The 13,810-nt window shown below is 39.4% G+C and overlaps 1 protein-coding gene and 1 pseudogene across 1 annotated transcript; both read right to left on the reverse strand.

Moving 5' to 3' along the window:
- Nucleotides 1–4,536: 4,536 nt before the first annotated feature.
- LOC117186100 lies at nucleotides 4,537–8,856 on the reverse strand (annotated as a pseudogene).
- Nucleotides 8,857–8,905: 49 nt separating this feature from the next.
- On the reverse strand, nucleotides 8,906–10,729 carry LOC117186101 (probable arginine--tRNA ligase, cytoplasmic). The gene is made up of 2 exons (XM_033386196.1): nucleotides 10,709–10,729; nucleotides 8,906–10,211 (listed from the first exon to the last, which is right to left on the reverse strand). The coding sequence occupies exons 1-2, from the start codon at nucleotides 10,727–10,729 to the stop codon at nucleotides 9,042–9,044; spliced, it is 1,191 nt and encodes a 396-aa protein (XP_033242087.1). The 3' UTR covers nucleotides 8,906–9,041.
- Between the last annotated feature and the right edge of the window lie 3,081 nt (nucleotides 10,730–13,810).

Consider the following 13,810-nt stretch of genomic DNA (forward strand, 5'->3'; position numbering starts at 1 on the left):
AATAGCATAGAAAACCTGATGACGTATTTAGAGCAAACCATGCAGAGGTTTGATCAGGCTAAACTGGGAGAGTGTAGAATGAGAAAGGAAAAAATTGAGTTCCTCAGTAAAAGACTGAGCTCAAAAATTGAGGAGTTTTATTATAGCTATGAAAGAAACGACAGCTTCAACGAGCAGATCGGCGAGTTGGACTTTGATATTCAAAGCATGTTAAGCAACCTAGAAGTTAGGATGCAAATCGTAGCTGAGGGAAACGGCATGGATACTAAAGGGGCAACGATAAAAAAAGAAGATACCGATTTGCCTGATATTCCGAATGTGGAAGTACCCACATTCTCGGGCGAAGAAAAAGAGTGGGACGGCCAGTTTATTAAAAAACAGCGCCTTTGCACAAAATGGTGTAGGCATGATATGTATAAGAAATGCATATCTGAAATTTTATGTGGGATTTGTAAAAAACCTCATCAAACGATGCTCCATATTCCCTACGAAAAGAGGGAAAATGTTAACACTTGCTTGACAAAAGAACAAGCGTTCTTAGCCACAGCACTTATAAAAGTAAGGGCAAGGAATGGTGGCTATCAAAACCTTAGAGCTCTCATTGATTGTGGGTCGCAATGTACCATATTTTCAGAAGTAGCTGCGCAAATATTAAACTATTAAAAACTCGTGATTATAATAAAGGTCCTCTAAATACTGAAGCAATTATTCTTCCGAAACTGATGAAAGCTTTACCATTAAAGTCTTTCAATATTGACAAAACTAAGTGGCAAGATTATGTGCTGGCAGACCCTAACTTTAACAAACCAAGTAGGGTAGATGTAGTAATTGGGATAGATTTGTATACCCATATTTTAAAAGACGGAGTAGTAAAAATAGACATACTTCTTGGACAAAATATTATATTATATACGGTTGCACCAAATCAAAAGGTGATAAATTTATTGTTGCGACAACAATTGAAGTTGGGGACTTCGAACGGTTCTGGGAATTGGAAAGTGAAAAGAATGACGTAGAAGAAGATGTGTGCGAGGAGCATTTCTTGGAAACAACAAGAAGAGATGAGGATGGCAGGTATGTGGTTAAAATACCATTTAAAAAAGAAAAGAATCTAGGAGACTCAAATGCCCAAGCTATAGCGCGATTTTACAGTTTAGAAAGAAAGCTTAGCAATAATAAAACATTAAAAGAAAGTGATGTAAAGTTCATGCATGAATATAAAAACTTAGGACATATGATAGAGTCCAAAGAAGATGGGAAATATTATCCCCCCGAAATATTATTCTCGATGCTTCAGCAAAAACCACAAACAATAAAAGTTTAAATGATATCATATGGGTTGGACCAAGAGTCCAAAAAGATATCTTCGATATTATGGTGAAATGGCGTAAATATCTAATATGTAATATCTGCGGACATTGACAAAATGTACCGGCAAATTAACGTTGATAAAGACGATCAACAATTTTTGCATATTATTTGGAGGGATAATCCATACGAAAAGTTAAAAGATTATAAACTTACAACCGTTACGTACGGTACAGCTTCAGCACCCTACTTAGCAACCAGGGTGCTTGTTGCAATAGCAGATAATTGCAAAAATCAAGCAATTAGGGAAATCATTAAGAATGGTTTTTATATGGACGACCTGATGACAGGTGCCGACACGATACTGGATGCTAAAAAGCATGTAAAGGAGGTTACCCGGGAGTCTAATAAGGTTGGGTTTAACTTAAGAAAGTGGATAACAAATATCCCAGAAATTATAGAAGGCATTAGAGATGACCAAGAAAATAAAGTATTAACCACTGATAAGAATAAATCCGTCAAAACCTTAGGAGTACAATGGGAACCGGTTAAAGACGAGTTTAGGTTCAATTTCCACTATAAACCAATTAAGAAAAATAACAAGAGACTAGTATTATCTACCTTAGCCAAGATGTATGACCTCTTAGGCTGCTTGTCTCCAGTGACACTTGTCGGAAAATTGTTTATTCAAAAACTCTGGCTAGCAGACCAAAATTGGGATGAAGAATTATCAGAACAGGATACTCGGGAATGGAATTCGTTTAAAAATAGTTTAACAGAGTTAGAGAGCATTCGGATACCAAAATGGCTAAATTCTCAGCACAATAAGTCGATGCAAATACATGGGTTTGCCGATGCATCCGAAAAGGCTTATGCTGCCGTAGTATATGCCAAGGTAGATAGTTGTAAAATTATAATAGCCACCAAAAGCAAAGTTAATCCAAAGAAGAATCGGAAAACTATTCGAAAACGATGGGGAACGTTGTTAGTTGCTGCGGACACCCGATACTTAGTCAGTATGGCTCTCCTCCGGCAGACGCCGCTAATATTGAACGACACGACAAAGAGTGCGTGCGAGAGAGACAGAAAATCAGTCTGAGCGTGTCGTCGGGCGCTGCGTAGCCAGTGCAAATTAATTTGTTCCTTTTGGCTATAAAAATTATCTGATCTGATCCAGATTCAGCAACCGGATAGATATGGTCGTTATCTATGATTCTGCGTTTTTAGTTTTCTCGAATCTGCAATATTGTGGATGCAACAGATTTTCGTCCTTTGTGTGGGCGGAAGGGGGTGGGGCGAAATTTTAAGTTATACGTTTTATAGTGAGATCTAACAGGAGTGCGGATACCAAATTTGGTTACTTTAGCGTTAAAAGTTTCTGAGATTAGTGGATGCCCCAGATTTTCGACCTTTGCGGGGGCGGAAGGGGGTGTGGCGAAATTTTGACACAAAATGGTCAAGGTCCGATATCACAGGAGTGTGGATACCAAATTTGGTTGCTCTGGCTCTTATAGGTTAGAGCTCTGTCTTATAGACAGAGCGAGAGAGAATGAAGTTGTTTTCTTGATTCTGGCTATAATAATTATACGATCTGGTTCAGATTTTACATTTTAGAACATATAGTCATCTTCTACGATTCTGCGTTTTCAGTTTTCTCGTATCTTTAAAAGTGTGGATTCCACAGATTTTTGTTCTTTGTGGGGGCGGAAGTGGGCGGGGCGAAGTTTTGAAATATTTTTATAGCAGTGACATATCACAGAAGTCCGGATATAAAACGTCGTTGCTCTAGCTCTTATAGTCTTTGAGCACTAGGCGCTGATAGGGACGGACAGACAGACAGGGCTCAATCGACTCGGCTATTGATGCTGATCAAGAATATATATACTTTATGGGGTCGGAAACGATTCCTTCTGGACGTTACACACATCCACTTTCACCACAAATCTAATATACCCCAATACTCATTCTGAGTATCGGGTATAAAGAACCATGCCACTTTCGGCCCCTTGCAGAATGTTCAAACATAAACATATAGTACACATTCACTCATGTATCCAAAAAACCGATCTCTAAATAAATCACATAAAGTAGATAAGTTATGACTGCTCGGGTGTAAACAAGATCTGTAACCCATTAAAAGATACTACAACAAAACACAAGTGGAGGAAACACTTAACCATGCAGTCCTAAAATTACACTAAAGTAAGCATGCACTCAAATAAATACCCGCAGTAAAATGTATCCTTTGCGTTAGACTAACGATAATTATAGAATACAAAATTTTACCTCATGCCTTATTGTCAAATCACATACAAGGCTCTGATTTTAAGAATAAAATTTAATATGAATTTACAACTCAACTCGCATATGTCTAGAATTTTCTTTTAAGGTCTTAACACTCGGTCTGTGGCTGGGGGTATTTAATGCACTCAAACCCTTCGTAAAAGTCTACCTGAAGTCCCTACTCGGGAGCTACTTGTAACGAACTTATTTCAGACTGAGGTAAGCTGGGTCTGTACAAGTCACATCCGTGGTTCGAGTGAGGGGCACAGAGCGTAGTCATATCCGTGTAGGAAGTCAGGTTAAAACGCTGAAACTATCTCCTGTACGCAATCAATCCTCCGCTTTTTAAGGGCTTTGTGCTGTGCTTTTCTGTTACAGTTTTTGCGGGTGTCGGTGTATACGCGCCAGTTGCCATTCTTGGCAACGTCTCGATACTTGCGGGGTTCTCGCGTAAATGCCCACCGACCTTTTAACGAACTTGTCAGTCCGTTTTTTTAGTAGCCACTTCTTTTGTCACAAGAGAATCCATTGTAGCCAGCAGCGTTGGCAGAAATCAGCGTCAGCACCTTGCAACCAGGAGCCGACGGTCAATCGCCGCGCAATTGCACTGGTCTAGTTAAATGCGCTGGCGCACGCGGGGTATGCTCAGGTACTTTTGGATGGGGCTCCGGCCCAGCCACGAATTTCGGACGGGTATTTAACCGTCGTTGTTGACTTCCCCAGTTTGGAGCGGCGTGTGTCAACTATGTTGGTGTCAAAATGTCTGCGTGCCGTGTCTAAATGAAAAAATATAGCGAAATTACTGTCATTTGGATAATGATGCTGAAGGAGACGTAGTGGAACAATGCTAATACTCAGTCAGGATAGAAAAACATCATCGATCTTTATTTTAATAGTTCTTCATAGATTTTTATATTTAAATATTAATATTAATTATTAATATTAATATTAATGCATGTGTATATTTTTATAAAAACATTTGCCTACCAAAGTCAAAGTTTAGAAACTGGCTTTAGTCCTAGTATATAGAAACATTGACGCAATACTGCTGCAGTTGCCTCGCACATTAAAACTCGACTACGATTTACTTCAATTATCTCTCCATCTTTGTTTTTCTTAATGCAATAGCAACTGTCATAAAATTCTGTAAATACAGTGCATACCTCATAGCAAAACTCACAAAGAAATGAAGAAAAAGGTCTTTCGAGCACTTTATCAGTATGTCGTGCATCTTTAAAAGGGTTTTTGCTAGCTTCCACTCCTTTTCGTGATTCAAAACAATCTCGACGGTATCTAAAACCTTTAGCAAGTAACAGAAGTCATCACCTAAGTTACGTGCAATAGAGCAAATACGTGTGTATGTGTACAATAAATAAACTGCAGTATTACCGCGGTCGTCTAGCATCTTGTCAAATGAAAACACGTAGTCACTGATACGGTTGTGGCATAAATCTGAATATTTTATGCAGCCATAAGCCACTGCCTCTTGTGCTTCAAATAGTTCCTGAGCTGTGAGAATTTCGTCGCGGCCTCGACTGCGTAGTTGCTCTAATGAACGTTTCATTCCCTCATTAAGCATATCTGATAGTTTAACGGTATCACCGGAACGGGTCTTAAATTTCTTTCCATCCTCACCAAGAACCACGCCAAACTGTACATGGTGAACACGGTGGGCGGTCGGATTTAGAATACAACAACGCTCCGCCGCTTTAAAAATGGTATTAAAATGCGTACTTTGTCCAGAGTCTACAACATAAATTATCCAAGTACAATGTTCCTCTTCTATGCGGTGGCGTATAGCAGCCATATCAGAAGTGTCATAGGTGAAACCACCATCCGACTTTACGATTGTTAGAGGTATGCCACTTCTGTCTTCGTTTGGCCACATGATTTGACGGCCCTCATCATGTTCAAGCATATTTTTGTTTCGTAAAAAATCAACCACAGATAACATACGTGATTGATAAAAGAATTCACCACGTTCTCTAAGTGTTACATCTAAACGGTCATATATAGCCTGAAATTCCTGTCGCGAAACATCACAAATAAGCTGCCATGCTTTTCTGGAGTTTGGTTCACCGCTTTGCAGTGAAACTACTCGATTGTAAGCGCGCTTCTTGAACTCTTCCTCCGTGTCAAAGCTGTAACAAAAAGAGAAAAGCTAAAATCAAGTTCTAAAAAGGTTAATAAATAATAAATGTTTTGTTAAGCTGTAGATTTTTTTTTGAAGCTGGGAAAAGCATTGAAAAAAGTAAATTGATCAAGATCAGAATTTTTTATAGCTCCGTATTAAATTATGAAAATACATATACGGAGTTGCCAAAGATTTTTATTCCAAAAGAATTCCAACTCAGTTTGACTTACAGAGGCACACCAGGCTGTCTCTGTTGGTTCTAAAATCTCTTGTTGTAGTAGTGTTTTGAGTGATTATTGAATTCCTGATTGATATTCAACAGCATAATTAAGATTTTACTTTTTTTATTTTTATTTTAAGAAAACTCTAGTCAAATTGTCATTCGCTGTCGGCTTAAAAATCCGTCTTGATCTACAAATTTGCCACCTAGTTTTACTAACAATTTTTTCGAAGTTCTAATGATGGTTTGCTTTTAATGGTGTTAAATTAAAGATACAAAGCAATAGCTTAAGTTTTTATGTACATAAGTAAGATGATATGCCATTTCGGCTATTGTAAATGGTTATAATTGTATAATAGACCAGCGCGCTCAATGAGTTCAATAAGCGCGGAATGAGTTAGCGCGTGAAAGGCGTTGCGTAGCTACTGCAGTTTCATTATTTCTTCTGGCTATAATGATAATAGTCCAATTATAATATAATAAAAAAGTAATATAATGATAATGATCCACATTCGGCACTCGGGTTTAGATATGGTGTCTCTAGATTCTCTATGATTCTGCGTTTTTAGTTTTCTCGTGTCTTCAAAATTGGTTGCCACAGTTTCTCGTTCTTTATGGGGGCGAAAGGGGGCGGCTGAAATTCAGAAATACACTTGTAACACAGGAGTCCTATAGTCTCAGAAATCTAAGCGCTCACAGGAACGAACGTACAGATAACGAGGGGGAACGTTGTGAGTTGCTGCGTACACCGCAACTCTACAGTTATACCCGATACTAAGGCAGTATGGCTCTCCTGCGGCAGACGCCGCTAATATTGAACCACACGACAAAGAGTGCGTGCGAGAGAGACAGAAAATCAGTCTGAGCGTGACGTCGGCGCTGCGTGGCCACTGCAAATTGATTTCTTGCTTTTGGCTACAAAAATGATCCGATCTGATCCAGATTCAGCAATCTGATAGATATAGTCATTTGCTATGATTCTGCGTTTTTAGTTTTCTCGAATGTGCAATATTGTGGATGCAACAGATTTTCGTTCTTTGTGGGGGCGGAAGGGGGTGGGGCGAAATTCTGAGATATACGTTTTATAGTGAGATCTAACAGAAGTGCGGATACCAAATTTGGTTACTCTAGCCTTAATAGTCTCTGAGATTTGTGGATGCCCCAGATTTTCGTCCTTTGCGGGGGCGGAAGGGGGTGTGGCGAAACTTGGACACGAAACGGTCAAGGTCAGATATCACAGGAGTGTGGATACCAAATTTGGTTGCTCTGGCTCTTATAGGTTCTGAGATCCTTGAACTCATATTTTGCAATTGGCAAAGCCGACCATGAAACCTGTGTGTTAGAGAGAGACAGAGCGAGAAAGAATGAAATTGTTTTCTTGATTCTGGCTATAATAATTATACGATCTGGTTCAGATTTCGCACTCTAGAAGACACTTATAGTCATCTTCTACGATTCTGCGTTTTTAGTTTTCTCGTATCGTCGAAATTGTGGATGCCACAGATTTCCGCCCTTTGTGGGGGCGGAAGTGGGCGGGGCAAAGTTTTGAAATATTTTTGTAGCAGTGACATATCACAGATGTCTGGATCCAAAACATCGTTGCTCTAGCTCTTATAGTCTTTGAGCACTAGGCGCTGAAGGGGACGGACGGACAGACAGGGCTCAATCGGCTCGGCTATTGATGCTGATCAAGAATATATATACTTTATGGGGTCGGAAACGATTCCTTCTGGACGTTACACACATCCACTTTCACCACAAATCTAATATACCCCAATACTCATTCTGAGTATCGGGTATAAAGAACCATGCCACTTTCGGCCCCTTGCAGAATGTTCAAACATAAACATATAGTACACATTCACTCATGTATCCAAAAAACCGATCTCTAAATAAATCACATAAAGTAGATAAGTTATGACTGCTCGGGTGTAAACAAGATCTGTAACCCATTAAAAGATACTACAACAAAACACAAGTGGAGGAAACACTTAACCATGCAGTCCTAAAATTACACTAAAGTAAGCATGCACTCAAATAAATACCCGCAGTAAAATGTATCCTTTGCGTTAGACTAACGATAATTATAGAATACAAAATTTTACCTCATGCCTTATTGTCAAATCACATACAAGGCTCTGATTTTAAGAATAAAATTTAATATGAATTTACAACTCAACTCGCATATGTCTAGAATTTTCTTTTAAGGTCTTAACACTCGGTCTGTGGCTGGGGGTATTTAATGCACTCAAACCCTTCGTAAAAGTCTACCTGAAGTCCCTACTCGGGAGCTACTTGTAACGAACTTATTTCAGACTGAGGTAAGCTGGGTCTGTACAAGTCACATCCGTGGTTCGAGTGAGGGGCACAGAGCGTAGTCATATCCGTGTAGGAAGTCAGGTTAAAACGCTGAAACTATCTCCTGTACGCAATCAATCCTCCGCTTTTTAAGGGCTTTGTGCTGTGCTTTTCTGTTACAGTTTTTGCGGGTGTCGGTGTATACGCGCCAGTTGCCATTCTTGGCAACGTCTCGATACTTGCGGGGTTCTCGCGTAAATGCCCACCGACCTTTTAACGAACTTGTCAGTCCGTTTTTTTAGTAGCCACTTCTTTTGTCACAAGAGAATCCATTGTCGCCAGCAGCGTTGGCAGAAATCAGCGTCAGCACCTTGCAACCAGGAGCCGACGGTCAATCGCCGCGCAATTGCACTGGTCTAGTTAAATGCGCTGGCGCACGCGGGGTATGCTCAGGTACTTTTGGATGGGGCTCCGGCCCAGCCACGAATTTCGGACGGGTATTTAACCGTCGTTGTTGACTTCCCCAGTTTGGAGCGGCGTGTGTCAACTATGTTGGTGTCAAAATGTCTGCGTGCCGTGTCTAAATGAAAAAATATAGCGAAATTACTGTCATTTGGATAATGATGCTGAAGGAGACGTAGTGGAACAATGCTAATACTCAGTCAGGATAGAAAAACATCATCGATCTTTATTTTAATAGTTCTTCATAGATTTTTATATTTAAAATAATTAATATTAATTATTAATATTAATATTAATGCATGTGTATATTTTTATAAAAACATTTGCCTACCAAAGTCAAAGTTTAGAAACTGGCTTTAGTCCTAGTATATAGAAACATTGACGCAATACTGCTGCAGTTGCCTCGCACATTAAAACTCGACTACGATTTACTTCAATTATCTCTCCATCTTTGTTTTTCTTAATGCAATAGCAACTGTCATAAAATTCTGTAAATACAGTGCATACCTCATAGCAAAACTCACAAAGAAAATGAAGAAAAAGGTCTTTCGAGCACTTTATCAGTATGTCGTGCATCTTTAAAAGGGTTTTTGCTAGCTTCCACTCCTTTTCGTGATTCAAAACAATCTCGACGGTATCTAAAACCTTTAGCAAGTAACAGAAGTCATCACCTAAGTTACGTGCAATAGAGCAAATACGTGTGTATGTGTACAATAAATAAACTGCAGTATTACCGCGGTCGTCTAGCATCTTGTCAAATGAAAACACGTAGTCACTGATACGGTTGTGGCATAAATCTGAATATTTTATGCAGCCATAAGCCACTGCCTCTTGTGCTTCAAATAGTTCCTGAGCTGTGAGAATTTCGTCGCGGCCTCGACTGCGTAGTTGCTCTAATGAACGTTTCATTCCCTCATTAAGCAGATCTGATAGTTTAACGGTATCACCGGAACGGGTCTTAAATTTCTTTCCATCCTCACCAAGAACCACGCCAAACTGTACATGGTGAACACGGAGGGCGGTCGGATTTAGAATACAACAACGCTCCGCCGCTTTAAAAATGGTATTAAAATGCGTACTTTGTCCAGAGTCTACAACATAAATTATCCAAGTACAATGTTCCTCTTCTATGCGGTGGCGTATAGCAGCCATATCAGAAGTGTCATAGGTGAAACCACCATCCGACTTTACGATTGTTAGAGGTATGCCACTTCTGTCTTCGTTTGGCCACATGATTTGACGGCCCTCATCATGTTCAAGCATATTTTTGTTTCGTAAAAAATCAACCACAGATAACATACGTGATTGATAAAAGAATTCACCACGTTCTCTAAGTGTTACATCTAAACGGTCATATATAGCCTGAAATTCCTGTCGCGAAACATCACAAATAAGCTGCCATGCTTTTCTGGAGTTTGGTTCACCGCTTTGCAGTGAAACTACTCGATTATAAGCGCGCTTCTTGAACTCTTCCTCCGTGTCAAAGCTGTAACAAAAAGAGAAAAGCTAAAATCAAGTTCTAAAAAGGTTAATAAATAATAAATGTTTTGTTAAGCTGTAGATTTTTTTTTTGAAGCCGGGAAAAGCATTGAAAAAAGTAAATTGATCAAGATCAGAATTTTTTATAGCTCCGTATTAAATTATGAAAATACATATACGGAGTTGCCAAAGATTTTTATTCCAAAAGAGTTCCAACTCAGTTTGACTTACAGAGGCACACCAGGCTGTCTCTGTTGGTTCTAAAAACTCTTGTTGTAGTAGTGTTTTGAGTGATTATTGAATTCCTGATTGATATTCAACAGCATAATTAAGATTTTACTTTTTTTATTTTTATTTTAAGAAAACTCTAGTCAAATTGTCATTCGCTGTCGGCTTAAAAATCCATCTTGATCTACAAATTTGCCACCTAGTTTTACTAACAATTTTTTCGAAGTTCTAATGATGGTTTGCTTTTAATGGTGTTAAATTAAAGATACAAAGCAATAGCTTAAGTTTTTATGTACATAAGTAAGATGATATGCCATTTCGGCTATTGTAAATGGTTATAATTGTATAATAGACCAGCGCGCTCAATGAGTTCAATGAGCGCGGAATGAGTTAGCGCGTGAAAGGCGTTGCGTAGCTACTGCAGTTTCATTATTTCTTCAGGCTATAATGATAATAGTCCAATTATAATATAATAAAAAAGTAATATAATGATAATGATCCACATTCGGCACTCTGGTTTAGATATGGTGTCTCTAGATTCTCTATGATTCTGCGTTTTTAGTTTTCTCGTGTCTTCAAAATTGGTTGCCACAGTTTCTCGTTCTTTATGGGGGCGAAAGGGGGCGGCTGAAATTCAGAAATACACTTGTAACACAGGAGTCCTATAGTCTCAGAAATCTAAGCGCTCACAGGAACGAACGTACAGATAAAAATGGCTATATTGACTCGGCTATTGATGCTGCTTGATGCCTTGCGTGTGAAACCTTGATAGCTAACCAAAAACATACAGATTGGCAAAGATCAGCGGTTAATCCATTTTTCGAAATAAATTAGTTTAATAGCGAACTAGTTTTTGGAACTTTGTGATGCTCATTGAAACCCTTTTTCTCAAATGCTTCAATGATATTGATCGATTTTCCTCATATTATTAAATCATTGATCATCCTCATTCAAAGAAATTGAATTGAATACTTGCTAATGAGCTTTTGACTCCCTAAAACTGTCAGATTTTGGTAGCCTTATTGGTCCCTTCAGATTTCATTACACAATTTTTTTTTAGATCGGTTCTGAAAAAATGAATTTAATTTTAGAAGCATCCCAAAACGAGACTGGATTGCACTCGAATGTCGAGAAAACAAATTGGATTAAATATCAACGAGTATTGGAGTGTAGTCAATTTTTGGAGAAGGTGTATGTGTGTAACGCCCAGAAGGAAGCGTTTACTACCTCAAAGTATAAATTGTAATAAATAGCCGAGGGGACAAAAGAATGTCTGTCTGTCCGTTAGTGCTTCTTGTTTGACGTCTAGTTCTCAGAGACTATAAAAGCTACAGCAACCCAATTTTGAATCCAGACTGCAGTGATATCACACTTAATCAACTTTGTTTTAAGATTTTTCCACGAGTTTCTCTAATTTCAGTAGCTACGATAGCGTAGCAACGCGCTTTCTCTCTCTCTCACACACTCTTCCTGCTGCAGTTTGCTTCCCCTATAGGAAGGAAGCGAAATGAAACGATTGGTGTTGGTGAGAATAGAAAAAAACGAGGGGGAACGTTGTGAGTTGCTGCGGAGACCGCAACTCTACAGTTATACAAGATAATAAGTAAGTATGGCTCTCCTCCGGCAGATGCCGCTAATATTAAACGACACGACAAAGAGTGCGTGCGAGAGAGACAGAAAATCAGTCTGAGCGTGACGTCGGGTGCTGCGTAGCCAGTGCTGATCTGATCCAGATTCAGCAATCTGATATATATGATCATTATCTATGATTCTGCGTTTTTAGTTTTCTCGTATCCTCAATATTGTGGATGCAACAGATTTTCGTCCTTTGTGGGGGCGGAAGGGGGTGGGGCGAAATTTTGAGATATACGTTTTATAGTGAGATCTAACAGGAGTGCGGATACCAAATTTGGTTACTCTAGCCTTAATAGTCTCTGAGATTTGTGAATATCCCCAGATTTTCATCCTTTGCGGGGGCGGAAGGGAGTGTGGCGAAATTTTGAAACAAACTCGTCTCGGTCCGATATATTAGGAGTGTGGATACCAAATTTGGTTGCTCTAGCTTTTATAGTCTCTGAGATCTAGGCACTAATGTTTTACTCTAAGCAAAGCCGGCTATGCTACGTGTGTGTTAGAGAGAGACAGGGCGAGAAAAAATGAAATTGTTTTCTTGATTCTGGCTATAATAATTATACGATCTGGTTCAGATTTTGCACTCTAGAAGATACAGTCATCTTCTACGATTCTGCGTTTTTAGTTTTCTTGTATCGTCGAAATTGTGGATCCCACAGATTTTCGCCCTTTGTGGGGGCGGAAGTGGGCGGGGCAAAGTTTTGAAATATTTTTGTAGCAGTGACATATCACAGAAGTCTGGATCCAAAACATCGTTGCTCTAGCTCTTATAGTCTTTGAGCACTAGGCGCTGAAGGGGACGGACAGACGGACAGACGGACGGACGGACAGACGGACAGACGGACAGACAGACATGGCTCAATCGACTCGGCTATTGATGCTGATCAAGAATATATATACTTTATGGGGTCGGAAACGATTCCTTTTGGACGTTACACACATCCACTTTTACCACAAATCTAATATACCCCAATACTCATTTTGAGTATCGGGTATAAAAATAGACACATGTGATTAAAAAACGAGGGGGAACGTTGTGAGTTGCTGCGGACACCGCAACTCTACATTTATACCCGATACTTAGTCAGTATGGCTCTCCTCCGGCAGACGCCGCTAATATTGAACGACACGACAAAGAGTGCGTGCGAGAGAGACAGAAAATCAGTCTGAGCGTGACGTCGGGCGCTGCGTAGCCAGTGCAAATTGATTTGTTCCTTTTGGCTATAAAAATGATCTGATCTGATCCAGATTCAGCAATCTGATATATATGATCATTATCTATGATTCTATGATTCTGCGTTTTTAGTTTTCTCGTATCCTCAATATTGTGGATGCAACAGATTTTCGTCCTTTGTGTGGGCGGAAGGGGGTGGGGCGAAATTTTGAGATACACGTTTTATAGTAAGATCTAATAGAAGTGCGGATACCAAATTTGGTTACTCTAGCCTTAATAGTCTCTGAGATTTATGAATATCCCCAGATTTTCATCCTTTGCGGGGGCGGAAGGGGGTGTGGCGAAATTTTGAAACAAACTCGTCTCGGTCCGATATATTAGGAGTGTGGATACCAAATTTGGTTGCTCTAGCTTTTATAGTCTCTGAGATCTAGGCGCTAATGTCTTACTCTAAGCAAAGCCGGCTATGCTACGTGTGTGTTAGAGAGAGACAGGGCGAGAAAAAATGAAATTGTTTTCTTGATGCTGGCTATAATAATAATACGATCCAATTCAGATTCCGCAGTCTTAAAGATATGGTCATTCTCTACAA

The sequence above is a fragment of the Drosophila miranda genome, chromosome XR (assembly GCF_003369915.1).
Source record: "Drosophila miranda strain MSH22 chromosome XR, D.miranda_PacBio2.1, whole genome shotgun sequence".
NCBI lineage: Eukaryota > Metazoa > Arthropoda > Insecta > Diptera > Drosophilidae > Drosophila > Drosophila miranda.